Consider the following 26,792-nt stretch of genomic DNA (forward strand, 5'->3'; position numbering starts at 1 on the left):
TATCCACCATATCATAGATAAGTTTTCACAAATGCCTAAGGTGCCTAACTGGTTTTCTTGGTTTCACTGGAGATGGCTGATAATTACAGAGATGATTTGGTTATGTAACTATACTCCTATTATGTTAATGTGTGTGCACAATTGAAGTAGTAGCTTAAAACCTATACATGCTGAAGTTACTCTACAAGAAGATATGTCAAAGAAATAATCAATCTTCCCATGTTTTCTCCCGCCTGCTACTTCTATAGCTTTTCTTCTTCCTTCCTAATTACAACCCTTAAATAGAATTCGTGCCTCATATCAAATTTACCGAGTATCATAATTCTTCCAAGTGGTAAAGATACCTCAAGACAAATGCTGGGCATAGAAGCCACAGGGCATAAATAATGCAAAGAAGTAAAAAGCTAACCTTTTCAAACAATAAGGCTTCCCTCTCACTTACCAACTCTACATTTCCCTGTATGGCCCCGGAAGATGACTGATTAGCCAGAGACGGGTAAGATTCCTCAAGGGAGGAACAACCTAAGACAGGCACAGTCGCAGGGGGGCCATCAGGTGAGAAATTGGGGATCAACAGCGGTGAGGCTTAGAACCTCACCCCCCCTGGTCTGAGAGAAAACTTCTGCATACGTGGATGTTTTATTGCCCTTGTCTAGCTTGGATTAACACATAGTCTACAGGCACACACCTGATCATCTACATTTGCTCCCTTACAACACTAAACTATGTTTTCTACCTTTATCTTGCATCTACCTACCACTTCAGCATTTTATTAAAAATAATAATAATAAAGAGAGAAATGTGGTATCCACATATAAATCAAGTATAAAAACCAAATGAGTATTCATATTTGAACTGACTGTTTATAGTTCATAATGCATGAGCAAAACCGAAAGTTTCTGTGATGACTGCCCTTGTACTGTTCACTATGTAACTTATTCATTATGTAAGAATTTGTTCTCCATGTAAGAACTTGTTTGTTATGCCTCAGAAGATTGGAGACTGACGAAAATTAGGCTTGGGGTGGATTAATGATTGTGCATTGAGCATTGACTCCCCTATACAGAATTTTATTGTCGTTAACAACCATTTGATCAATAAATATGAGATATGCCCTCACAAAAAAAAAAAAAAAAAAGGACAGACTTCCAATGGTAAAATAAATAAGTAACCGGGATGTAATGTATAGCATAAGAAAAAAAAAAAAAATTACGCAGCCTTACAAATGTGTTGGAAATGCATCCTATTTTTTTTTTGTTGTTCTGTTAAGAGTATAAATGGAAAATTCATATAATTTCCTTTTTAGTATTTAGAAGAATTCACCAATAAAATCATCTTCTAGGGCTGGAAAAAAAGAAAGTAGAACAGGTAATTACGAAGAAAATACAAAATTGAATTAACTATCCCCAAAGTCAGTCAAGAGATAGACAAAAAGTGCAGAATTTGATACCTAATATATAAAGAATGAAGGACGAAGAAAAAGGAGGAGAAATAGAAAAGAACCTTTAGATTATGTTTGTAACAGCATACTAAGTGAGTTAAGTTAGAGTCTTAGATAGTAAGGAAATTAATCTTGAACCTTTGGTAACCACAAATCTAAAGCCTGCAATGGCAATAAGTACATACCTATCGATAATCACCCTAAATATAAATGGACTGAATGCACCAATCAAAAGACATAGAGTCACTGAATGGATAAGAAGACAAGACCCATCTATATGCTGCTTACAAGAGACTCACCTCAAACCCAAAGACATGCACAGACTAAAAGTCAAGGGATGGAAGAAGATATTTCATGGAAACAGCAGGGAGAAAAAAGCAGGTGTTGCAATACTAGTATCAGACTAAATAGACTTCAAAACAAATAAAGTAACGAGATAAAGAAGGACATTGCATAATGATAAAAGAGGTCAGTCCAATAAGAGGATATAACCATTATAAATATATATGCACCCAACACAGGAGCATCAGCATATGTGAAACAAATACTAATAGAACTAAAGGAGGAAATAGAATGCAATGCATTCATTTTAGGAGACTTCAACACACCGTTCACTCCAAAGGACAGATCCACCAGACAGAAAATAAGTAATGACACAGAGGCACTGAACAGCACACTAGAACAGATGGATCTAATAGACATCTATAGAACTCTACATCCAAAAGCAACAGGATACACATTCTTCTCAAGTGCACATGGAACATTCTCCAGAATAGACCACATACTAGGCCACAAAAAGAGCCTCAGTAAATTCCAAAAGATTCTACCAACCAACTTTTCAGACCACAAAGGTATAAAACTGGAACTAAATTGTACGAAGAAAGCAAAAAGGCCCACAAACACATGGAGGCTTAAAAACAGGTTCCTAAATAATCAATGGATCAACAACCAAATTAAAATAGAGATCAAGCAATATATGGAAACAAATGACAACAACAACACAAAGCCCCAACTTCTGTGCGACACAGTGAAAGCAGTCTTAAGAGGAAAGTATATAGCAATCCAGGCATATTTAAAGAAGGAAGAACAAACCCAAATGAATATTCTAACGTCACAATTATCGAATTTAGAAAAAGAAGAACAAATGAGGCCTGAAGTCAGCAAAGGAGGGACATAATAAAGATCAGAGAAGAAATAAATAAAATTGAGAAGAATAAAACAATAGAAAAAAATCCATGAAACCAAGAGCTGGTTCTTTGAGAAAATAAACAAAATAGATAAGCCTCTAGCCAGACTTATTAAGAGAAAACGAGAGTCAACACACATCAACAGAATCAGAAACGAGAAAGGAAACATCACAACGGACCCCACAGAAATACAAAGAATTATTAGAGAATACTGTGAAAACCTATATGTTTGTGAAAACCTATATGCTAACAAGCTGGAAAACTTAGAAGAAATGGACAAATTCCTAGAAAAATACAACCTTCCAAGGCTGACCAAGGAAGAAACAGAAAAATCTAAACAAACCAATTACCAGCAAAGAAATTGAAGTGGTAATCAAAAAACTACGCAAGAACAAAACCCCCAGGACAGATGGATTTACCTCAGAATTTTATCAGACATACAGAGAAGACATAATACCCATTCTCCTTAAAGTTTTCCAAAAATTAGAAGAGGAGGGAATACTCCCAAACTCACTCTATGAAGCCAACGTCACCCTAATACCAAAACCAGGCAAAGACGCCACCAAAAAGGAAAATTACAAACCAATATCCCTGATGAACATAGATGCAAAAATACTTAACAAAATATTATTAGGAAACTGAATTCAAAAATACATCAAGAGGATCATACACCATGATCAAGTGGGGTTCATCCCAGGGATGCAAGGATGGTATAACATTCGAAAATCCATCAACATCATCCACCACATAAACAGAAAGAAGGACAAAAACCACATGATCATCTCCATAGATGCTGAAAAAGCATTCGACAAAATTCAACATCCATTCATGAGAAAAAACTCTCAACAGAATGGGTATAGAGGGCAAGTACCTCAACATAATAAAGGCCATATATGATAAACCCACAGCCAACATCATACTGAACAGCGAGAGGCTGAAAGCTTTTCCTCTGAGACTGGGAACAAGAAAGGGATGCCCACTCTCCCCACTGTTATTCAACATAATACTGGAGGTCCTAGCCACGGCAATTAGACAAAACAAAGAAATACAAGGAATCCAGATAGGTAAAGAGGAAGTTAAACTGTCACTATTTGAAGATGACATAATATTGTACATAAAAGATCCTAAAGACTCCACTCCAAAACTACTAGAACTAATATCGGAATTCAGCAAAGTTGCAGGATACAAAATTAACACACAGAAGTCTGTGGCTTTCCTATACACTAACAATGAACTAATAGAAAGAGAAATCAGGAAAACAATTCCATTCACAATAGCATCAAAAATAATAAAATACCTAGGAATAAACCTAACCAAGGCAGTGAAAGACCTATACCCTGAAAACTATAAGACACTTTAAAGGGAAATTAGAGAGGACACTAACAAATGGAAACTCATCCCATGCTCTTGGCTAGGAAGAATTAATATCGTCAAAATGGCCATCCTGCCCAAAGCAATATACAGATTCGATGCAATCCCTATCAAATTACCAACAGCATTCTTCAATGAACTGGAACACATAGTTCTAAAATTCATATGGAAACATCAAAGACCCTCAATAGCCAAAGTAATCCTGAGAAGGAAGAATAAAGTGGGGGGGAATCTCACTCCCCAACTTCAAGCTCTACTACTACAAAGTCACAGTAATCAAGACAGTTTGGTACTGGCACAAGAACAGAGCCACAGACCAATGGAACAGACTAGAGAGCCCAGATATAAACCCAAACATATACGGTCAACTAATGTTCGATAAAGGGGCCATGGAAATACAATGGGGAAATGACAGTCTCTTCAACAGATGGTGCTGGCAAAACTGGACAGCTACATATAGAGAATGAAACTGGATCACTGTCTAACCCCATACACAAAAGTGAATTCAAAATGGATCAAAGACCTGAATGTAAGTCATGAAACCATAAAACTCTTAGAAAAAAACATAGGCAAAAATCTCTTGGACATAAACATGAGCGACTTCTTCATGAACATATCTCCCTGGGCATGGGAAACAGAAGCAAAAATGAACAAGTGGGACTATATCAAGCTGAAAAGCTTCTGTACAGCAAAGGACACCATCAATAGAACAAAAAGATACCCTACTGTATGGGAGAATATATTCATAAACGACAGACCCGATAAAGGCTTGACATTCAAAATATATAAAGAGCTCACACACCTCAACAAACAAAAAGCAAATAATCCAATTAAAATTTGGGCAGAGGAGCTGAACAGACAGTTCTCCAAAGAAGAAATTCACATGACCAACAGACACATGAAAAGATGCTCCACATTGCTAGTCATCAGAGAAATGCAAATTAAAACCACAATGAAATACCACCCCACACCAGTAAGCACCACCATCCAAACGACAACAAATGTTGGCGAGGTTGTGGAGAAAGGGGAACCCTCCTACACTGCTGGTGGGAATGTAAATTAGTTCAACTATTGTGGAAAGCAGTATTGAGGTTCCTCAAAAAGCTCAAAATAGAAATACCATTTGACCCAGGAATTCCACTCCTAGGAATTTACCCTAAGAATGCAGGAGCCCAGTTTGAAAAAGACAGATGCACCCTGATGTTTATCACAGCACTATTTACAATAGCCAAGAAATGGAAGCAACCTAAGTGTCCATCAGTAGATGAATGGATAAAGAAGATGTGGTACATATACACAATGGAATATTATTCAGCTATAAGAAGAAAACAAATCCTACCATTTGCAACAACATGGATGGATCTAGAGGGTATTATGCTCAGTGAAATAAGCCAGGATGAGAAAGACAAGTACCAAATGATTTCACTTGTATATGGAGTATAAGAACAAAGAAAAACCGAAGAACAAAGCAGCAGCAGAATCACAGAACCCAAGAATGGACTAACAGTTACCAAAGGGAAAGGGACTGAGGAGGATGGGTGGGAAGGGAGGGATATGGGTGGGGAAAAAGAAAGGGGGTCTTTCGATTAGCATGTATAATGTTGGGGGGGGCGCATAGGGAGGGCTGTGCAACACAGAGAAGACAAGTAGTGATTCTACAGCATCTTACCAAACTGATTGACAGTGACTGTAATGGGGTTTGTGGGGGGGACTTGGTGAAGGGGCGAGTCTAGTAAACATAATGTTTTTCATGTAATTGTAGATTAATGATAACAAAATGAATTTTTAAAAAGTTAAACATGATCTATCAGTTCCACTTTTAGGTGTATACCCACGAGAATTCAATACATGCATGCACACAAAACTTGAATGTTATTCCTTATAGCCAAAAAGTGAACTGATTAGTGGATACTTGGGACTGGGATGGGGATGGAGGAGAATGGTGGGTATTTCATCTTCTTTTATTGGAGGTGAAAATGCTCTAAACTTAGATTGTGGTCAGTGGTTGCACAGCCCTGAATACACTTTTAAGAAATCATTTAGTTGTACACTTAAATCAATTAATTATATGATGTGTGAATTCAGTCTCAATAAAACTGTTTAGAAGAAAATACATTCCAGGAGCATTGTATATCTAAATGGGAAAAGTAAGTCAAATATGGAAACTGGGAAGATGGGCACACATCTTTTGGGTCTCCCACCTCACTATTCTTATACACCATAGCTGTCCCTTCCCTCTAGAATCCTCTTGCCTCAGCTGTAGATGAGAAGTTGAAAGGAGTCTAGGTGTACACCCAGAGTACACCTTTTTCTTAGGAAAAACAGAAAGTATCAGTGGACCAGGAGAAAGCAGAGGAGAGCAAAAGGAAAGGATAGGAGCAGAGAGGATGCTGGCAGGGTGATAAAAGGAGATGATATCTCAGGAGGTAACTGTTGAGGTTATGAACCTTACCCTTTCCTCTCAGGGGAGGCCAGTGTTAGGGAAATAGATCTGGGAACAAACCCACCAAGACAGTAAGAGAATTCATGCTATCTCAGGAAAGAAATTTAAAAATCCTAAATTAAGGAAAGGCATAGAGATGGAGTACATATGGACCATGGAAAATGAGGTTCCCAGCTGTGGGCATCTGTTGCAGGGCTTAGATGACTGTGAGTCCCTCTTAGGGTGGAACTGGAAGAGTGTTCTTGAGGCAGGTGGGGAGATGTGTGCTAGCCCTCAAAGACGCTTGTACAGCACCCATGTACATGTGTAGTCGTAGAGGCTCAGCAGGCAGCACTAGCAAAAGGTGCTGCTGTGATGCTCCATGACACCCTGCATGCCCATGAAGTGGCTCCGGCTGAAGTACTGTAACTTATACCCCTTCAGTGAGGTTGAGGAACTACTGCAGGTGTCCTACCAGGCTGAAATACCCACGAGCTAATTGTGCGTGAATTGGACACTTAATCGAAAGATAAGTCAAGCAAAGAGAGTGGCTTGTGTATGTGGTCCTGGGCTCTGGGTGCATCAAATTAACCTGTCTATTTCATACAGCATGGGTGCTTGCATTCAGTGTGTACTCCAAGTGCATGAGCCTAATACCCTTGCATTCCTGGATCTCTGGGAACATGGGTCCTGTGTTTCACTTTGTGTTTATGAAGGTTGAAGAGGAAACCTACCCTTTAAAAAAATATTAATATAGAAAATTTCAAATATACAAAAATAGACAATAGCTTAGTGAACTCCTCATGTATCTATCACCAAACTTCAAAAATGACCAATTCTTGTTTTGTATCTATATTTCCCTACCTCCTCACCCCTGTTATTTTGAAGCAAATCCCAGGCTGTCTCAATTAATAAGTATTTCAGTATGTATCCCTAGAAGGATGAGAACTCTTATGTTAAGAACTCTTCCAAATACCATAATCATACCTTAAATCTTTATGTTGTTTTCCAGTTTGTTAAATTGAGGCCCAAAAGAGGTCCAAATATTATAATTGGTTTAGATGTCACTCCTAATTGTCTTTTAAACTATAAGGTCCCTTTCCATCTCTCTCTGTCTCTCTCCATCTTTTTTTTTAAATAAAGAAACCAGATTTTTCCTGTAGTATGGATTTTGCCAGTTGTGCATACCCAGACGTCCATTTTAATGTGTTCCTCTCTGCCCTGTGTAATTTCTGTAAAGTGGCAGAGGCTCTGTCATATTCAAGGTGTTTTTTTTCAAGTTTACTTTATAGTTGTACTTCCTTCAGGAGATAGATAATGTCTGGTGATGATGTGATGTATAGGCAGCCATTAATGATCATTATCTACATCTAGTAATTCATTAGGAATTGTAAAGTAGTAGTGGTTGTAAACTAATTCTATCATTCCTTTGTGATTAATTGTCCAAATACTTCTGTAAAGAGAAATATTCCTTCAGGTACGTGGCCCCTTTATGAAGGCAATTAGCCATTTTCTCAAGGAGGCCTGATTTCTTTGAGTGAGAAAACAGTATTTAGAAAACATGATCTAGGTTCTAGCGTTGCCATTTCTTTTTGAGCCAGTGCATACATAGCATTTTTTTTTTTTTTAGATAATTATTTTTTATTGAAGGGTAGTTGACACACAGTATTACATTACATTAGTTTCAGGTGTACAACACAGTGATTCAACATTTATATACATGATAATTCTAAGTACCAGCTATCACCATACCAAGTTGTTACAATATTTTGACTATATTCCTTATGCTATACATTACATCCCGGTTGCTTATTTATTTTACAATTGGAAGTGTGTACTTTTTCTTGGTTGTTGTTGTTAGGGCATCTCTCATATTTATTGATCAAATGGTTGTTAACAACAATAAAATTCTGTATAGGGGAGTCAATGCTCAATGCACAATCATTAATTCACCCCAAGCCTAATTTTCGTCAGTCTCCAATCTTCTGAAGCATAACGAACAAGTTCTTACATGGAGAACAAATTCTTACATAGTGAATAAGTTACATGGTGAACAGTACAAGGGCAGTCATCACAGAAACTTTTGGTTTTGCTCATGCATTATGAACTATAAACAGTCAGTTCAAATATGAATACACATTTGATTTTTATACTTGATTTATATGTGGATACCACATTTCTCTCTTTATTATTTTTAATAAGATGCTGAAGTGGTAGGTAGATGCAAGATAAAGGTAGAAAACATAGTTTAGTGTTGTAAGAGAGCAAATGTAGATGATCAGGTGTGTGCCTGTAGGCTATGTATTAATCCAAGCTAGACATGGGCAATAAAACATCCACATATGCAGAAGATTTCTCTCAGAACAGGGGGGGTGAGGTTCTAAGCCTCACCTCTGTTGATCCCCAATTTCTCACCTGATGGCCCCCCTGTGACTGTGCCTGTCTTAGGTTGTCCCTCCCTTGAGGAATCTTACCCGTCTCTGGCTAACCAGTCATCTTCCGGGGCCATACAGGGAAATGTGAAGTTGGTAAGTGAGAGGGAAGCCTTATTGTTTGAAAAGGTTAGCTTTTTACTTCTTTGCATATTTATGCCCTGTGGCTTCTATGCCCAGCATTTGTCTTGAGGTATCTTTACCACTTGGAGGAGTTATGATACTCAGTAAATTTGATATGAGGCACGAATTCTATTTAAGGGTTGTAATTAGGAAGGAAGAAGAAAAGCTATAGAAGTAGCAGGCGGAAGAAAACATGGGAAGATTGATTATTTCTTTGACAAATCTTCTTGTAGAGTAACTTCAGCATATATAGGTTTTAACCTACTACTTAAATTGCGCACACACATTAACATAATAGGAGTATAGTTACATAACCAAAGCATATCTGTAATTACCAGCCATCTCCAGTGAAACCAAGAAAACCATTAAGGCACCTTTGGCATTTGTGAAAACTTATCTATGATATGGTGGATATTGTCCAACTGAACTTGAACAGTCTGAGAGAAATCAGACAAATTAAAACAACCCATTCCTGGGGACGGTTCACATGCCATATGTTCTTTTAACAGTAAATAGTCTGTAGTTGTAAGAGTTTGGAGCGCTACAATTTGCACTTCTCCAAATTCTTGGTTGAGTTCCAACAGTATAGATCCAGTCAAATTTGTTGTTTTACTGTATGCACAGGCCAGCTTAGATATCTCCTTCCTCATTCCCATGGCAAGTCCAGGAACTGGTGGGATGAGTGCATCTACAGCTGTAGCAGTGCGTGGATCTTTGTTGGGGTTTTTTGATGATCATCTTCTGGCATGAGTCTTCCAGAGAGTGCAGATGTTGGAAGTTCTTTTTCATATTGTATCTTAGTTCATTTTTCAGGGTAGCCCAATTAGGCTTTGATCCTCTATATAAACACAAACAGACCCTTTGCCTACACTTTTATATGCCCTTTATACCCTTGTGTAGAACTCGTTGGAGGTTACCACACAGGAACTGCCCTTTTTTTTTTTATTTTTTTGCTTTGTTTTTGGTATCACTAATCTACACTTACATGACGAATATTATGTTTACTAGGCTCTCCCCTATACCAGGTCCCCCCTATAAACCCCTTTACAGTCACTGTCCATCAGCATAGCAAAATGTTGTAGAATCACTACTTGCCTTCTCTGTATTGTACAGCCCTCCCTTTTCTCCTACCCCCCCATGCATGTTAATCTTAATACCCCCTACTTCTCCCCCCCTTATCCCTCCCTACCCACCCATCCTCCCCAGTCCCTTTCCCTTTGGTACCTGTTAGTCCATTGTTGAGTTCTGTGATTCTGGTGCTGTTTTGTTCCTTCAGTTTTTCCTTTGTTCTTATATTCCACAGATAAGTGAAATCATTTGGTATTTCTCTTTCTCCGCTTGGCTTGTTTCACTGAGCATAATACCCTCCAGCTCCATCCATGTTGCTGCAAATGATTGGATTTGCCCTTTTCTTATGGCTGAGTAGTATTCCATTGTGTATATGTACCACATCTTCTTTATCCATTCATCTATCCATGGACATTTAGGTTGCTTCCAATTCTTGGCTATTGTAAATAGTGCTGCAATAAACATAGGGGTGCATCTGTCTTTCTCAAACTTGATTGCTGCGTTCTTAGGGTAAATTCCTACCAGTGCAATTCCTGGGTCAAATGGTAAGTCTGTTTTGAGCATTTTGATGTACCTCCATACTGCTTTCCACAATGGTTGAACTAACTTACATTCCCACCAGCAGTGTAGGAGGGTTCCCCTTTCTCCACAACCTCGCCAACATTTGTTGTTGTTTGTCTTTTGGATGGCAGCCATCCTTACTGGTGTGAGGTGATACCTCATTGTAGTTTTAATTTGCATTTCTCTGATAATTAGCGATGTGGAGCATCTTTTCATGTGTCTGTTGGCCATCTGTATTTCTTTTTTGGAGAACTGTCTGTTCAGTTCCTCTGCCCATTTTTTAATTGGGTTATTTGTTTTTTGTTTGTTGAGGCGTGTGAGCTCCTTATATATTCTGGACGTCAAGCCTTTATCGGATGTGTCATTTTCAAATATATTCTCCCATACTGTAGGGATCCTTCTTGTTCTATTGATGGTGTCTTTTGCTGTACAGAAGCTTTTCAGCTTAATATAGTCCCACTTACTCATTTTTGCTGTTGTTTTCCTTGCCCAGGGAGATATATTCAAGAAGAGGTCACTCATGTTTATGTCTAAGAGGTTTTCGCCTATGTTTTCTTCCAAGAGTTTAATGGTTTCATGGCTTACATTCAGGTCTTTGATCCATTTTGAGTTTACTTTTGTATATGGGGTTAGACAATGGTCCAGTTTCATTCTCCTACATGTAGCTGTCCAGTTTTGCCAGCACCACCTGTTGAAGAGACTGTCATTTCGCCATTGTATGTCCATGGCTCCTTTATCAAATATTAATTGACCATATATGTCTGGGTTAATGTCTGGATTCTCTAGTCTGTTCCATTGGTCTCTGGCTCTGTTCTTGTGCCAGTACCAAATTGTCTTGATTACTATGGCTTTATAGTAGAGCTTGAAGTTGGGGAGTGAGATCCCCCCTACTTTATTCTTCTTTCTCAGGATTGCTTTGGCTATTCGGGGTCTTTGGTGTTTCCATATGAATTTTTGAATTATTTGTTCCAGTTCATTGAAGAATGTTGCTGGTAGTTTCATAGGGATTGCATCAAATCTGTATATTGCTTTGGGCAGGATGGCCATTTTAACGATATTAATTCTTCCTAGCCATGAGCATGGGATGAGTTTCCATCTGTTAGTGTCCCCTTTAATTTCTCTTAAGAGTGACTTGTAGTTTTCAGAGTATAAGTCTTTCACTTCTTTGGTTAGGTTTATTCCTAGGTATTTAATTTTTTTTGATGCAATTGTGAATGGAGTTGTTTTCCTGATTTCTCTTTCTGTTGGTTCATTGTTAGTATATAGGAAAGCCACAGATTTCTGTGTGTTGATTTTGTATCCTGCAACTTTGCTGTATTCCGATATCAGTTCTAGTAGTTTTGGGGTGGAGTCTTTAGGGTTTTTTATGTACAGTATCATGTCATCTGCAAATAGTGACAGTTTAACTTCTTCTTTACCAATCTGGATTCCTTTGTTTTGTCTGATTGCCATGGCTAGGACCTCCAGTACTATGTTAAATAACAGTGGAGAGAGTGGGCATCCCTGTCTAGTTCCCGATCTCAGCGGAAATGCTTTCAGCTTCTCGCTGTTCAATATAATGTTGGCTGTGGGTTTATCATAGATGGCCTTTATTATGTTGAGGTACTTGCCCTCTATTCCCATTTTGCTGAGAGTTTTTAACATGAATGGATGTTGAACTTTGTCAAATGCTTTTTCAGCATCTATGGAGATGATCATGTGGTTTTTGTCTTTCTTTTTGTTGATGTGGTGGATGATATTGATGGACTTTCGAATGTTGTGCCATCCTTGCATCCCTGGGATGAATCCCACTTGGTCATGGTGTATGATCGTTTTGATGTATTTTTGAATTCGGTTTGCTAATATTTTGTTGAGTATTTTTGCATCTACGTTCATCAGGGATATTGGTCTGTAGTTTTCTTTTTTGGTGGGGTCTTTGCCTGGTTTTGGTATTAGGGTGATGTTAGCTTCATAGAATGAGTTTGGGAGTATCCCCTCCTCCTCTATTTTTTGGAAAACTCTAAGGAGAATGGGTATTATGTCTTCCCTGTATGTCTGATAAAATTCCGAGGTAAATCCATCTGGCCCGGGGGTTTTGTTCTTTGGTAGTTTTTGGATTACCGCTTCAATTTCGTTGCTGGTAATTGGTCTGTTTAGATTTTCTGTTTCTTCCTGGGTCAATCTTGGAAGGTTATATTTTTCTAGGAAGTTGTCCATTTCTCCTAGGTTTCCCAGCTTGTTAGCATATAGGTTTTCATAGTATTCTCCAATAATTCTTTGCATTTCCGTGGGGTCCGTCGTGATTTTTCCTTTCTCGTTTCTGATACTGTTGATTTGTGTTGACTCTCTTTTCTTCTTAATAAGTCTGGCTAGAGGCTTATCTATTTTGTTTATTTTCTCGAAGAACCAGCTCTTGGTTTCATTGATTTTTGCTATTGTTTTATTCTTCTCAATTTTATTTATTTCTTCTCTGATCTTTATTATGTCCCTCCTTCTGCTGACCTTAGGCCTCATCTGTTCTTCTTTTTCCAATTTCAATAATTGTGACATTAGACCCTTCATTTGGGATTGCTCTTCCTTTTTTAAATATGCTTGGATTGCTATATACTTTCCTCTTAAGACTGCTTTTGCTGTGTCCCACAGAAGTTGGGGCTTAGTGTTGTTGTTGTCATTTGTTTCCATATATTGCTGGATCTCCATTTTGATTTGGTCATTGATCCATTGATTATTTAGGAGCATGTTGTTAAGCCTCCATGTGTTTGTGAGCCTCTTTGCTTTCTTTGTACAGTTTATTTCTAGTTTTATGCCTTTGTGGTCTGAAAAGTTGGTTGGTAGGATTTCAATCTTTTGGAATTTTCTGAGGCTCTTTTTGTGGCCTAGTATGTGGTCTATTCTGGAGAACGTTCCATGTGCACTTGAGAAGAATGTATATCCTGTTGCTTTTGGATGTAGAGTTCTATAGATGTCTATTAGGTCCATCTGCTCTACTGTGTTGTTCAGTGCTTCCGTGTCCTTACTTATTTTCTGCCCAGTGGATCTATCCTTTGGGGTGAGTGGTGTGTTGAAGTCTCCTAGAATGAATGCATTGCAGTCTATTTCCCCCTTTAGTTCTGTTAGTATTTGTTTCACATATGCTGGTGCTCCTGTGTTGGGTGCATATATATTTAGAATGGTTATATCCTCTTGTTTGACTGAGCCCTTTATCATTATGTAGTGTCCTTCTTTATCTCTTGTTACTTTCTTTGTTTTGAAGTCTATTTTGTCTGATATTAGTACTGCAACCCCTGCTTTCTTCTCACTGTTGTTTGCTTGAAATATGTTTTTCCATCCCTTGACTTTTAGTCTGTACATGTCTTTGGGTTTGAGGTGAGTTTCTTGTAAGCAGCATATAGATGGGTCTTGCTTTTTTATCCATTCTGTTACTCTGTGTCTTTTGATTGGTGCATTCAATCCATTAACATTTAGGGTGACTATTGAAAGATATGTACTTATTGCCATTGCAGGCTTTAAATTCGTGGTTACCAAAGGTTCAAGGTTAGCCTCTTTAGTATCTTACTGCCTAACTTAGCTCGCTTATTGAGCTGTTATATACACTATCTGGAGATTCTTTTCTTCTCTCCCTTCTTGTTCCTCCTCCTCGATTCTTCATATGTTGGGTGTTTTTTGCTGTGCTCTTTCTAGGAGTGCTCCCATCTAGAGCAGTCCCTGTAAGATGTTCTGTAGAGGTGGTTTGTGGAAAGCAAATTCCCTCAGCTTTTGTTTGTCTGGGAATTGTTTAATCCCACCGTCATATTTGAATGATAGTCGTGCTGGATACAGTATCCTTGGTTCAAGGCCCTTCTGTTTCATTGTATTAAATATATCATGCCATTCTCTTCTGGCCTGTAGGGTTTCTGTTGAGAAATCTGACGTTAGCCTGATGGGTTTCCCTTTATAGGTGACCTTTTTCTCTCTAGCTGCCTTTAACACTCTTTCCTTGTCCTTGATCTTTGCCATTTTAATTATTATGTGTCTTGGTGTTGCCCTTCTTGGATCCTTTCTGTTGGGGGTTCTGTGTATTTCCGTGGTCTGTTCGATTACTTCCTCCCCCAGTGTGGGGAAGTTTTCAGCAATTATTTCTTCTAAGATACTTTCCATCTCTTTTCCTCTCTCTTCTTCTTCTGGGACCCCTATAATACCGATATTGTTCCTTTTGGATTGGTCACACAGTTCTCTTAATATTGTTTCATTCCTGGAGATCCTTTTGTCTCTCTCTATGTCAGCTTCTATGCGTTCCTGTTCTCTGATTTCAATTCCATCAATGGCCTCTTGCATTCTATCCATTCTGCTTATAAACCCTTCCAGAGTTTGTTTCATTTCTGCGATCTCCTTTCTGGCATCTGTGATCTCCTTCCGGACTTCATCCCATTTCTCTTGCGTATTTCTCTGCATCTCTGTCAGCATGTTTATGATTCTTATTTTGAATTCTTTGTCAGGAAGACTGGTTAGGTCTGTCTCCTTCTCTGGTGTTGTCTCTGTGATCTTTGTCTGCCTGTAGCTTTGCCTTTTCATGATGATAGGAATAGACTGCAGAACTGGGACGAGTGACGGCTGGAAGGACTTCCTTTCTTGTTGGTTTGTGGCCCTCCTCTCCTGGGAGAACAGCGACCTCTAGTGGCTTGTGCTGCGCAGCTGCACGCAGACAGGGTTTCTGCTTCCTGCCCGGCTGCTATGGAGTTAATCTCCGCTGTTGCTGTGGGCGTGGCCTGGCTCGGGCAGCTACTCCAAAATGGTGGAGTCGCGTTGGAGCAGGAGCTGCTGGGAGGCTATTTATCTCCGTACGGGGCCTCCCTGCTCCCTGCAGCCCAGGGGTTAGGGTGCCCAGAGATCCCGGATTCCCTACCTCTGGATTAAGTGACCCGCCCTGCCCCTTTAAGACTTCCAAAAAGCACCCGCCAAAACAAAACAACGCCCACCAAAAAGAAAGAAAAAAAATTTTTTTTAATTTAAAAAAAAAAAAAAAGTTTTTAATTAAAAAAAAAGGTGGTCGTTCGTTTTTCTTTATTCTCCGGTGCCAGCCTCAGGCCTCTGCTCACCGGTCGGTCTTTCTGCCCTGTTTCCCTAGTATTGGGGTCCCTATCCCTTTAAGACTTCCAAAAAGCGCTCGCCAAAACAAAACAGCAAAAAAGCAAAAAAAAATGGTCGCGCGCTTTTCTTATGTCCTCTGTGGCCCAGCCTCCAGTGCCTGCTCACTGTTCTTGCTGCCCTGTTTTCCTAGTATCGAGCGCCCTGCACTCTGGCCCGGATGGCTGGGGCTGGGTGTTCGGCAGTCCTGGGCTCCGTCTCCCTCCCGCTCTGCCTGCTCTTCTCCCGCCGGGAGCTGGGGGGAGGGGCGCTCGGCTCCCGCGGGGCCGGGGCTTGTATCTTACCCCCTTCGTGAGGCGCTGAGTTCTCTCAGGTGCGGATGTGGTCTGGATATTGTCCTGTGTCCTCTGATCTTTATTCTAGGAAGGGTTGTCTTTGTTATATTTTCATAGATATATGTTGTTTTGGGAGGAGATTTCCGCTGCTCTACTCACGCCGCCATCTTCCGCCCCTCCTCTTTTCTTTCTTAATCTATGAAACTGACATCTCTTTTAGTGAAGGGCTTCCTGGTAAGTTAGAATTTTTAGATCTGGAATTTCTTAAAATAATGCATAGCCATTTTTTTTCAGCTTTATTGAGGTATACTTGACAAATAATGCATAGCCATTTTCAAACCACTTTCAATCTCATACTAGTGGAACATCCACAATTCCACTAAATGTCTGTGTGAAATATACTTTGCTGTCAGAAACTTGAATTCAAATTCCAACTACTACTTTACCAGGTGTATGAATTTAATATTCAAATTTTTATTTGTAGAACTTTTTAAAATAAGCTCTGAAAATTGAAACAGTTCTTGAATATGGTTTTGTCCTTAAAACACCAGTTGTGAGGGACTGACTTTTTTTTTCAGTTTACCATAAACACGTCACCTACTCCAGAAGACCTGATGTTAAGTCAATATGTTTACCGACCCAAGATACAGATTTATAGAGAAGATTGTGGGGTTCTTCGCCAAAAGATTGAAGAGTATGAAAGCTTTCATTTTTTTGTGTGTATTTTGTTGAATGGACTCATAATCTGTGTGGTAAGGTTTTGATTAGAATAACACTGGTATAGGAAAAAGTTGATTGCATTAATTGGTGCTGTGATTTGGTATGTAGGAGTTTCAGCTTTGTAGTGAAACAGATTAAAAATCAGTCCTGGCTACAACACTAAATAAGTTATTTAACCTTTGTTTCCAAATCCATACTTTGAAGGTAATAATAATAAATAGGAGGTAAAGTAGAAATGAGCAGTAAAAATAGTGTATATAAAATGTTTTTATGCCATTTTTAGCAAACAGTAGGTCCTCAATATATATTATTAGATTATGATAACATAAATTCATTGCAAAAGAACATTTTCAAAAGAAGATAGTACACTTTAGATAATTGCCTTTGGGTTTATAATTTTATCACATTTGTCCTTGATTTGCATGTATAAAAGAACATGGTTTTACCCATATGATAGCTCAGTGCTTTAGTATATATAAATGGTGCAGACCAATTTACAAATTAGGTATACTAGATATCTGTGGTAAATCAGGGCTTGTAACCCAAAATAATGTTTATATCATACTTACCTAGAACTACCCAACTGAATTGAAACCAATCCAACAAACATAAATGATGTTTTAAGAATTATGTAGTTCTAAAACTAGAAATTTAAGATGTTGTTAAATCAGCTATACTGAAGATTTGTCTGATTGTAGTTTGTTCATTCAACAAATATATATTCAGCATCTACTTTGTGCCAGGCACTATATTAAGTACTGGGATTCATCACTGAACAGGATCGGCAAGTTTTTATCTTCATGTTGTTTAAAAGAGTTGGGTGTCCTACTATTTGATTTTACAGCTGTGTGCCTTTGTATAGTATCTTCTAACTCTTGATAGAAATGTATTTCTTTCTGCTTGTTAACAGGAGACTAATATATAACTTTGCTACTGTTATAAATTCTATTCTATAAAGGTGAGATAAGACTTTTAACTGAATTGGCAACATTTACTTAAAACTTCATAACAATTATGCATTGATAGGCCTTTAGGATTCTTGAAAGCAACATGTTTTCATGTTGGAAAAAGTTGATACATTTGGATTGAGGTACAAAATTCTGTTTGTGAGGGAAGTTTTTTTGAGTCATAACATTCTTGAACTGTTCTATTGAAGTAATTAGGCTGGCTGCTATTCTTGAGTGAATTCCCTCTTTATGCGGAAAAGAACTAGGAAAAAATTAATTAATTATGCCTGTATATCTGAGTTAGCTGACTACTGATCCTGTGCTAATTAACTTTTCTATATTTTAGATTAAAGGTTTCTGCATTGAACCAAGATAAACTGTTGACTGATATAAATAGAAATCTGTGGGAAAAAATGAGACACTGCTCTGATGAGGAGGTACTCTTGTCTCATTTCCTGAATGGGAATCAGTATAGACATTCTGAACAATGTTTACTGTGAAATAAGTAACTGTTAATTGGTAATTGGCAATGAGTTCTATAACTTCTCAGGTGTTATATGTTTCCAGAGTTTTATTTAATTTTAACAATTATTAATATGTAATCTTTTCAAATCTGAAATGATCAATTCAATATTGAAATATATTCGAAGTTTATTTAGTTCCCTTGTCTGCCTTTCACTTTGATTTAGATGAAGAAGAGATTTACTTTAACTGATAAATAAGTAACTCATTTTATATGTGCTCTAGTGTGTTAAAAGGAAGTTCTGTTAACTAGAGGCTATCATTTTCTAATTTATAATATGGATATGTGAATTAAAAACAGGAATCAAAATTGAAATATTTGGTTCTGTTCTCAAACTATTAAATGGAATTAAATTTGCAAATGAGAAGTGCTGTGCCATCAGTCTAGGATGGGCAAGCTTAGCACATAGCAGCTGAACCAGCCTTACCAGAACATTTGCCTTTTCTAACTCATTTTTTTTTAGTGCAGTGTTGCCTTTAATTTTTCTTTACAGCTGAAGGCCTTTGGAATTTACCTGAACAAAATAAAATCACATTTTACCAAGATGACTAAAGTCTTCACTCACCAAGGAAAAGTGGCTCTCTACAGCAAGCTGGTGCAGTCAGCTCAGGTAATTTGAGACAGTTAACAGCATAGAAAGAAAGATCTATTAAAACTATAGTGGTTATAGAATATGAAAAATGTCCCTTAGGAGATATGTGAATGAGAATTGGACAAAAACTTAAAATTCTTCATAAGAGGTGGAGTTCAATTTATCAAAAGTGGCAAATCCTGGAATCTTGAATAATTTTAGAATATAATTACTAATACAGGCCTGTATCTCATCTCATATTTGTTATCTATAATGCATATTGAAATACAACAATGTAGAATCCTGATTTTCTATTGCTAAGGACTATGCTGCAGTGGTATCTTCCTCATAGTCCATACTCAGGAGTGTATGTGTGTATATGTGTTTAAAGTAGCATTTTCTAAAATGATCCTTCTTTCAGAAAGGCTTTGCATAAAAAAGCTGCCTATTGGTGTAAGTTAGGGATATGCTACATGTAGTATCCCCTTTTGGAGAAATATAGTAGTGTAGTCTAAAGCCAGACTTTTTTTTAAGTCTAAGAAGAAAAAAATTCTCTAATTCTATTTAGCCAATGTTCCCTGTATTTATTTGACCATAGAACATCTTTTAAGCAATATATATTAACATCTTATATTACATGGAAATGCTAGAATAAAGGAAAGTACAAAGAATGAATTTATATTAATCTGTTATGTATGTATTTTAAAAAACTTTATGTCCATACTTGAAGCTGTGACTTTTATTTCAAGATTTACCCGTTCATAATTTAGACATAGCAGTTAAACCAGCAGTATGAACCATTCATAATGTTACAATGTTTTGTTTGGGGGTTTCAAATTGACCATCTATAATATTTTGTGTTTAGAATGAGAGAGAAAAACTTCAGATAAGGGTAGATGAGATGGACAACATACTTAAGAAGATTGATAACTGTCTAACTGAGGTGGAAATAGGTAAGTATTTTAAACACTTTTCCAAAAGAAATTTAATTTTATCTAAATGCTTCCCTACAGTACAGATGTTAGTATCACTGTGCTTGAAACCTTGATCAGCAACTTGAGACATTAAATTAGAGCATATTAAAGCCCTTTTAGTGTGGTCATCCAAAACACTATAAACAAGGGATGCCTAAGATAGTTAGTCTCTCTGGAAAGCTCTTCATAACCTAAACCATAATCTTGATGAACTTATCTCCATTTGAAAATTATCTGTCCTCTCAGTTTAACCTCATAATACCAACTTGTTAGTATTGTCCTAAAACTGCTTTCTCAAAGATCACTAAATTCCACATAATCATCAAATTTGGTAGCTCTCAGTCCTTCCCCATCTTGACCTCTTTCAGCATTTGATACTGCTGATTATTCTTTTCTTCCTGAAACTTTGATCTCTCTGAACTTCTGTGATATTACACTATTCTGACCCTATTCTGTTTTCTCCTGGCTTTTCCTTTTAGTTCTGTGTTGGCCTCTATTTAACGCCTTATGTAGGCATTTAGATTTTATCATCTACTCACTTCTGTATTCTTCCCTCTAATGCTTTCATCTGCCATAACAATTGTGTTTATATGAATGATTCCCAAATCTGGTTAAATTCATCAAGCATTTGTTGATTACCTACTCCATGCTGGACACTGTGCTTAGCACCAGAAAAAACAGATACTATATACACAGATTTTGCCCGTAAGTAGCTTATAATCATTTTGGGTGAAGACATCTTTAGCTTCTCTCTTTTTTTTTTTTTATTGAAATATCATTGATATACATCTTATATTGGTTTAACACAGTGGTTCAACAGTTACCCGTATTATTAAATCCTCATCCCTTCTAGTGTAGTTACTATCTGTCAACATAAGTGTTACAGAATCACTGACTATATTCTCCATGCTGTAGTAGTATCCCTGTGGCCAACTTATATTATGATTGAGAATTTTTGTGCCCCTATATCCCCTTTGCCCTCCTTACCCTCCCCACCCTACTTGAACCCCTCCTCTGTGGTAATCACTAGTCACTTCTCAGTGCCTGTGAGTCTACTGCTGTTTTATTCATTTGATTTTGCTTTGTTTTTAAATTCCACAAATAAGGGAAACATATGGTATTTGTCTTTCTCCACCTGACTTACTTCACTGAGCATAATACCCTCTAGACCCATCCACGTCGTTGCAAATGGCAGGATTTCTTTCTTTTTATGTCTGAATAATATTTCATTGTGTATATGTAACACATCTTTATCCATTCATCTATTAATGGACACTTAGGTTGCTTCCATGTCTTGGCTATTGCAAACAGTACAGCAATAAACATAGAGGTACATATGTCTTTTTGAATCAGGGATCTAGTTTTCTTTGGGTAAATTCCTAAGAGTAGAATTACTAGGTCAAATGGTATTTCTATTTTAAGTTTTTTGAGGAACCTCCATACTGCTTTCCACATTGGTTGCACCAAGTTGCAGTCCCACCAACAGTGCAGGAGGGTTTCTGTTTCTCCACATCCTCACCAGCATTTGTTGTGTCTTGTCTTTTGGATAGTGGCTATTCTAACTGGTGTGAGGTGATATCTCATTGTGGTTTTGATTTTAATTTCCCTGATGATGAGCAGTGTGGAGCATCTTTTCATGTGCTTGCTGGCCATCTGTATTTCTTTGGAGAAATGTCTGTTCAGGTCATCTACCCATTTTTTAATCAGGCTATTTGTTTTTTGGGTGTTGAGGCATGAGTTTCTTATGTATTTTGGATATTAACCCCTTATCAGATGAGTCATTTACGAATATATTCTCCCATATTGTAGGATAGCTTTTTGTTCTCCTGATGGTGTCCTTTGCTGTATAGAAGCTTTTTAGTTGGATGTAGTCCCACTTGTTTATTTTTTATTTTGTTTCCCTTGCCCAAGGAGATGTGTTCAGGAAAAAATTGCTCATGTTTATAGTCAAGAGATTTTTGCCTATGTTTTCTTCTAAGAGTTTTATGGTTTCATGACTTACATTCAAGTCTTTGAGCCATTTCAGGTTTACTTTTGTATATGGAGTTATACAGTTATCAAGTTTCATTCTCTTATGTATACCTGTCTAGTTTTGCCAACACCAGTTGTTAGAGAGACTGTCATTTCCCTATTGTATATCCATGGCTCCTTTTTCATATATTAATAGACCCTATACGCATGGGTTTATATCTGGGCTCTCTATTCTATTCCATTGATCTATTTGGGTCTGTTCTTGTGCCAGTACCAAATTGTTTTGATTACTGTAGCATTGTAGTACAGCTTGAAGTCAGGGAGTGTAATCCCCCCAGCTTTGTTCTTCTTTCTCAGGATTGCTTTGGATATTCAGGGTCTTCTGTGGTTCCATATGAATTTTAGAACTATTTGTTCTAGTTCATTGAGGAATGCTGTTGGTATTTTAATATGGATTGCATTGAATCTGAAAATTGCTTTGGGCACGATGGCCATTTTGACAATATTAATTCTTCCTATCCTTGAGCTTGGGATAGATTTCCATTTATTGGTGTCTTCTTTAATTTCTTTCATGAGTATCTTGTAGTTTTCAGAGTAAAGGTCTTTCACTTCCTTGGTTAGGTTTATTCCTAGGTATTTTATTCTTTTTTATGTAATTGTAAATGGAATTGTTTTCCTGATTTCTCTTTCTGCTAGTTTGTTGTTAGTGTATAGGAATGCAACAGATTTCTGTGTATTAATTTTGTATCCTGCAACTTTGTTGAATTCAGTTATTAGTTCTAGTAGTTTTTTGATGGATTCTTTAGGCTTTTCTATGTATAATATCATGTCATCTGCAAATAGAGTTTAACTTCTTCCTTACCAGTCTGGATGCCTTTTATCTCTTTGTGTTGTCTGATTGCCATGGCTAGGACCTCCAGTACTATGTTGAATAAAAGTGGTGAGAATGGCCATTGCCTTTCCATTTATTTTAAAGTCCAAAATTCTGAGCTTGACATTTAACATTCTCTACAGTCATTTTCAGATCATCTTCCTTTTTTACATGATTTCCTATTACTCCGTTACACACCCTAGATTGCAACCAAATCTTGTCATTTCTGTGCAGTCCTGCCACTTTGTCTTTATTAACTCTCCTGTTTTCTACCAAAGGAAGTATTCTCTATCTCCCTTGAGCTCTCATGAATGTTTTGTTAATTACATCTACTTGTAGTTATAGTCACTTTTGTATAGGTTATCTTAACTAACTGTAGGGGCAAAGATCTGCTTTTATTTTCCTCCATATGCTTCAAAGTTCTTCACACTGTGCTTTGCACAAAATAAATGTCTTGTACACATTTCCTGCACTACATAAATTCCATATCCTCAAGTTGCCCCACTCTTTTGTTCATTATCTTACTTTCTACTGCACACAAAATAAATAGAAGCCATTAGGCCAGAACTTCTAAATTTCCTGCTGCCAAACAAACCAAACTTTTATACAGCTATATGCATTCTTTCTTCTTCTTTTCTTTTCCCTAAAACCAGTCTTTCTACCTAAACCTTGAATTCCATTCCCTTTTGTCTTCTCAGGAATGTTACATCACCGGTTTTCCCTTATCTCTTGTATATTCAGCCTTTCTGGCTCCTCAACTGAATGTATTCACTTATCTCATCTTTAAAAACAATAACCACACTTCCTTTCTAGGTAGTATTGACTGGCTCCCTGTTTCTTTTCTTGTCCCTTCATTATTACTTGAGCAGATACACTGAGTGCCTACTATATACCATGTACAGTGCTGGGCACTAAGAATTCTATGGTGGTTCAAAACAAAAAATGGAGATTCCTTATGGTAAGTGCCATGGAAGAGAGGTTACGTGATGCTATAGGGTCCTGAAACAGAAATTTGACCTAATCAGGTCAGGAGAGGCTTCCTTCTGAGGAGATGATATTTAAGCTAAGATCTGAAGAATGAGTAGGAATTAAAATGAGGAGAGGAGAACAGACTATTCAATATGCATAACTCATGCAGAAGCCCTTCTGTAGGAAAGAATATACCAAGTACAAGTGTCTGAAATTCAGTGTGGCTGGAAGACAGAGAAAGCAAAAGGGAACATGGTCTGAGAAAAAGTTAAGAGATGTAAGCTGTAGGATGTCTCCTTTAGGCCAGGCCATGGAGAGCTCTTAAGGAATTTTGACCTTTTCTAAGAACAGTGAGCAATCATATAAAAGGGGATAAGCACTGGCTGCAGTGTAGATATTGGATTTGCATAGATCAATAGTAAAAGTAAGAAGTTAAGTATTACTGGACTGGTATGCTTAAGCAAGGACATCAGCTCACATTAAGGGAAGCTGGTGATAGTGAATCAAAAAAGTAGGTTCAAAAAATGTTTTTAAGGTAAAAGTCTAAACTTGGTTTTAATATGAGGAGGGAGAGGGGTTTTAAGGATGGCTCCAATGTTTAAAAAACAAATTAAAAATTTTAAACATGTGTACAGGTGTTTGTACATGTGTATCTGTTCCTGCTTAGTCCGGGGGGTTGCCTAACAAATAACTTTGATATATGCAAATTATATATAAACAATTTCCATCTTAAAGTGGCCCCTGAGAAGCTGCTATTAAAGATCATTGCCATGTGGCTCAGAGTTCACTTACCTGCCACTAGAAGCAAGTATTTGTGTGAAGTTATAATTATAGCTCAGTGCTTTATTGGCAAGAAAAGGTGGGGGAAAGAGAAGTAATTGTGAAATACTCTCAATGTTTCATTTTGGAACGGTCTATTCTATTCATCTCTGATTGTTTATTTTTGACTGACTTATTCTAATGCACATTGCCTACTTAGAAACTAAGAATTTGGAGGATGAAGATAAAGACAATCCTATGGAAGAATGGGATTCTGAAATGAGAGATGCAGAGAAAGGTAACTGAATTAATTAAGAAGATAAATGATCAAAAATAACCTTTCTGTTCTGAGTTTATTTAGGTGAGATTCAGTTAGAATTGTCAATAAAACAGATTATTTCTATAGCAATATTTTAATGTGTTCATGATGATAGATTTGTTTTTTCTTTTTCTCTTCAAAGAATTGGAACAGCTGAAAACTGAAGAAGGGGAGCTTCAAAGGTCAGCCTTCAGTATGAGTGTTAGAAAATATACTAGGTTTCACAAGGCTCAGAAACTTCCCACATATGACTGGGGGCATGAATATTAACTAAGGGTCACTCAGGGCCTGTGCTCCACTTGGAATTTGACCCATCGTAGTTGACGATATTTCCTAAGTACTTACGGTTTATAAGACATTAATCCAAGGCAATATTTCTCAAGCTCGAATAATACCAGGATCCCTTCAAAGAAAATAAAACTAGCATTAAACTTTTTATTTTGTACTTTCGTATTATACTTAAGAATAAATAAATATAAAGTGAGATTTATATTTTGGATCTTTTTTAACTATAAGAAATCAAATACAAGTAATGAAAAAACCAGTAAAATTTCTTGACAACATTAATTTGATAGATGATAATGTTTGGTTAGAATTAAATTGATGTTCGCAAAATTGCTAACAAAACCATAAGTTCTATTTAGCTCTAATAAACTAAACAAAACCAAATGGAGGCACCAAAATTATGTCTTGCCTCAGTTTTAAGGTGGGCATTCATATGATCTATATTATGCTGATATTTTTTTATATACATTACAAAACACCATGATAAGTATAGTCACTATTTGTCACTTACAAACTTAAAATATTATTGTATTATTGATTATATTCTCTGTGCTGTACTTTTGATCCCCATGACTTATTTATTTATTCTTTTTTTTTTGCTATCATTAATGTACAATTACATGAACAACATTATGGTTACTAGACTCCCCCTATTATCAAGTCCCCACCACATACACCATTACAGTCACTGTCCATCAGCATAGTAAGATGCTATAGAATCACTACTTGTTTTCTCTGTGTTGTACTGCCTTCCCGTGTCACCCCTCTACATTATACATACTAATCATAATGTCCCTTTTCCCCCTTATCTCTCCCTTCCAACCCATCCTCCCCAATCCCTTTCCCTTTGGTAACTGTTAGTCCATTCTTGGGTTCTGTGAGTCTGCTGCTGTTTTGTTCCTTCACTTTTTCTTTGTTCTTATACTCCACAGATGAGTGAAATCATTTGATACTTCTCTTTCTCCACCTGGCTTATTTCACTGAGCATAATACCCTCTAGCTCCATCCATGTTGTTGCAAATGATAGGATTTATTTTCTTCTTAAGGCTGAATATTATTCCATTGTGTATATGTACCACATCTTCTTTATCTATTCATCTACTGATGGACACTTAGGTTGCTTGCATTTCTTGGCTATTGTAAATAGTGCTGCGATAACAAAGAGGTGCATATGTCTTTTTCAAACTGGGGTACTGCATTCTTGGGGTAAATTCCTAGGAGTGGAATTCCTGGGTCAAATGGTATTTCTATTTTTAGTTTTTTGAGGAACTTCCATACTGCTTTCCACAATGGTTGAACTAGTTCACATTCCCACCAGCAGTGTACGAGGGTTCCCCTTACTCCACATCCTCACCAACATTTGTTGTGTTTGTCTTCTGGATGTTGGCCATCCTAACTAGTGTGAGGTGATATCTCATAGTGGTTTTGATTTGCATTTCTCTGATGATTAGGGATGTGGAGCATCTTTTCATGTGCCTGTTGGCCATCTGAATTTCTTCTCTGGAGAACTGTCTATTCAGATCCTCTGCCCATTTTTTAATTGGCTTATTTGCTTTTTGTTTGTTGAGGTGCGTGAGCTCTTTATATAATTTGGATATCAACCCCCATCAGATATGTCATTTATGAATATATTCTCCCATACTGTAGGATGTCTTTTTGTTCTACTGATGGTGTCCTTTGCTGTACAGAAGCTTTTTAGATTGATATTGTCCCACTTGTTCATTTTTGCTTTTGAATCCCTTGCCCATGGAGATATGTTCATGAAGAAGTTGCTCATGTTTATCTCCAAGGGGTTTTTGCCTATGTTTTTGTCTAAGAGTTTTATGATTTCATGGCTTACATTCAGGTCTTTGATCCATTTTGAGTTTACTTTTGTGTATGGGGTTAGGAAATAATCCAG

General features: G+C 37.3%; 1 protein-coding gene across 2 annotated transcripts in view; it reads left to right on the plus strand.

Moving 5' to 3' along the window:
* Nucleotides 1-26,792, plus strand: part of KNL1 (kinetochore scaffold 1) — a 122,163-nt gene that overhangs the window by 75,273 nt on the left and 20,098 nt on the right. For both annotated transcript variants that reach the window (XM_036923842.2, XM_036923843.2), the window contains exons 14-19: nt 16,562-16,677; nt 17,997-18,087; nt 18,667-18,783; nt 19,610-19,697; nt 24,509-24,586; nt 24,750-24,789. In XM_036923842.2, the coding sequence (XP_036779737.2) occupies nt 16,562-16,677; nt 17,997-18,087; nt 18,667-18,783; nt 19,610-19,697; nt 24,509-24,586; nt 24,750-24,789 (530 nt within the window). The remainder of the gene's footprint in view (nt 1-16,561; nt 16,678-17,996; nt 18,088-18,666; nt 18,784-19,609; nt 19,698-24,508; nt 24,587-24,749; nt 24,790-26,792) is intronic.

This window comes from Manis pentadactyla, chromosome 11 (assembly GCF_030020395.1).
Source record: "Manis pentadactyla isolate mManPen7 chromosome 11, mManPen7.hap1, whole genome shotgun sequence".
Classification (NCBI taxonomy): Eukaryota; Metazoa; Chordata; class Mammalia; order Pholidota; family Manidae; genus Manis; species Manis pentadactyla.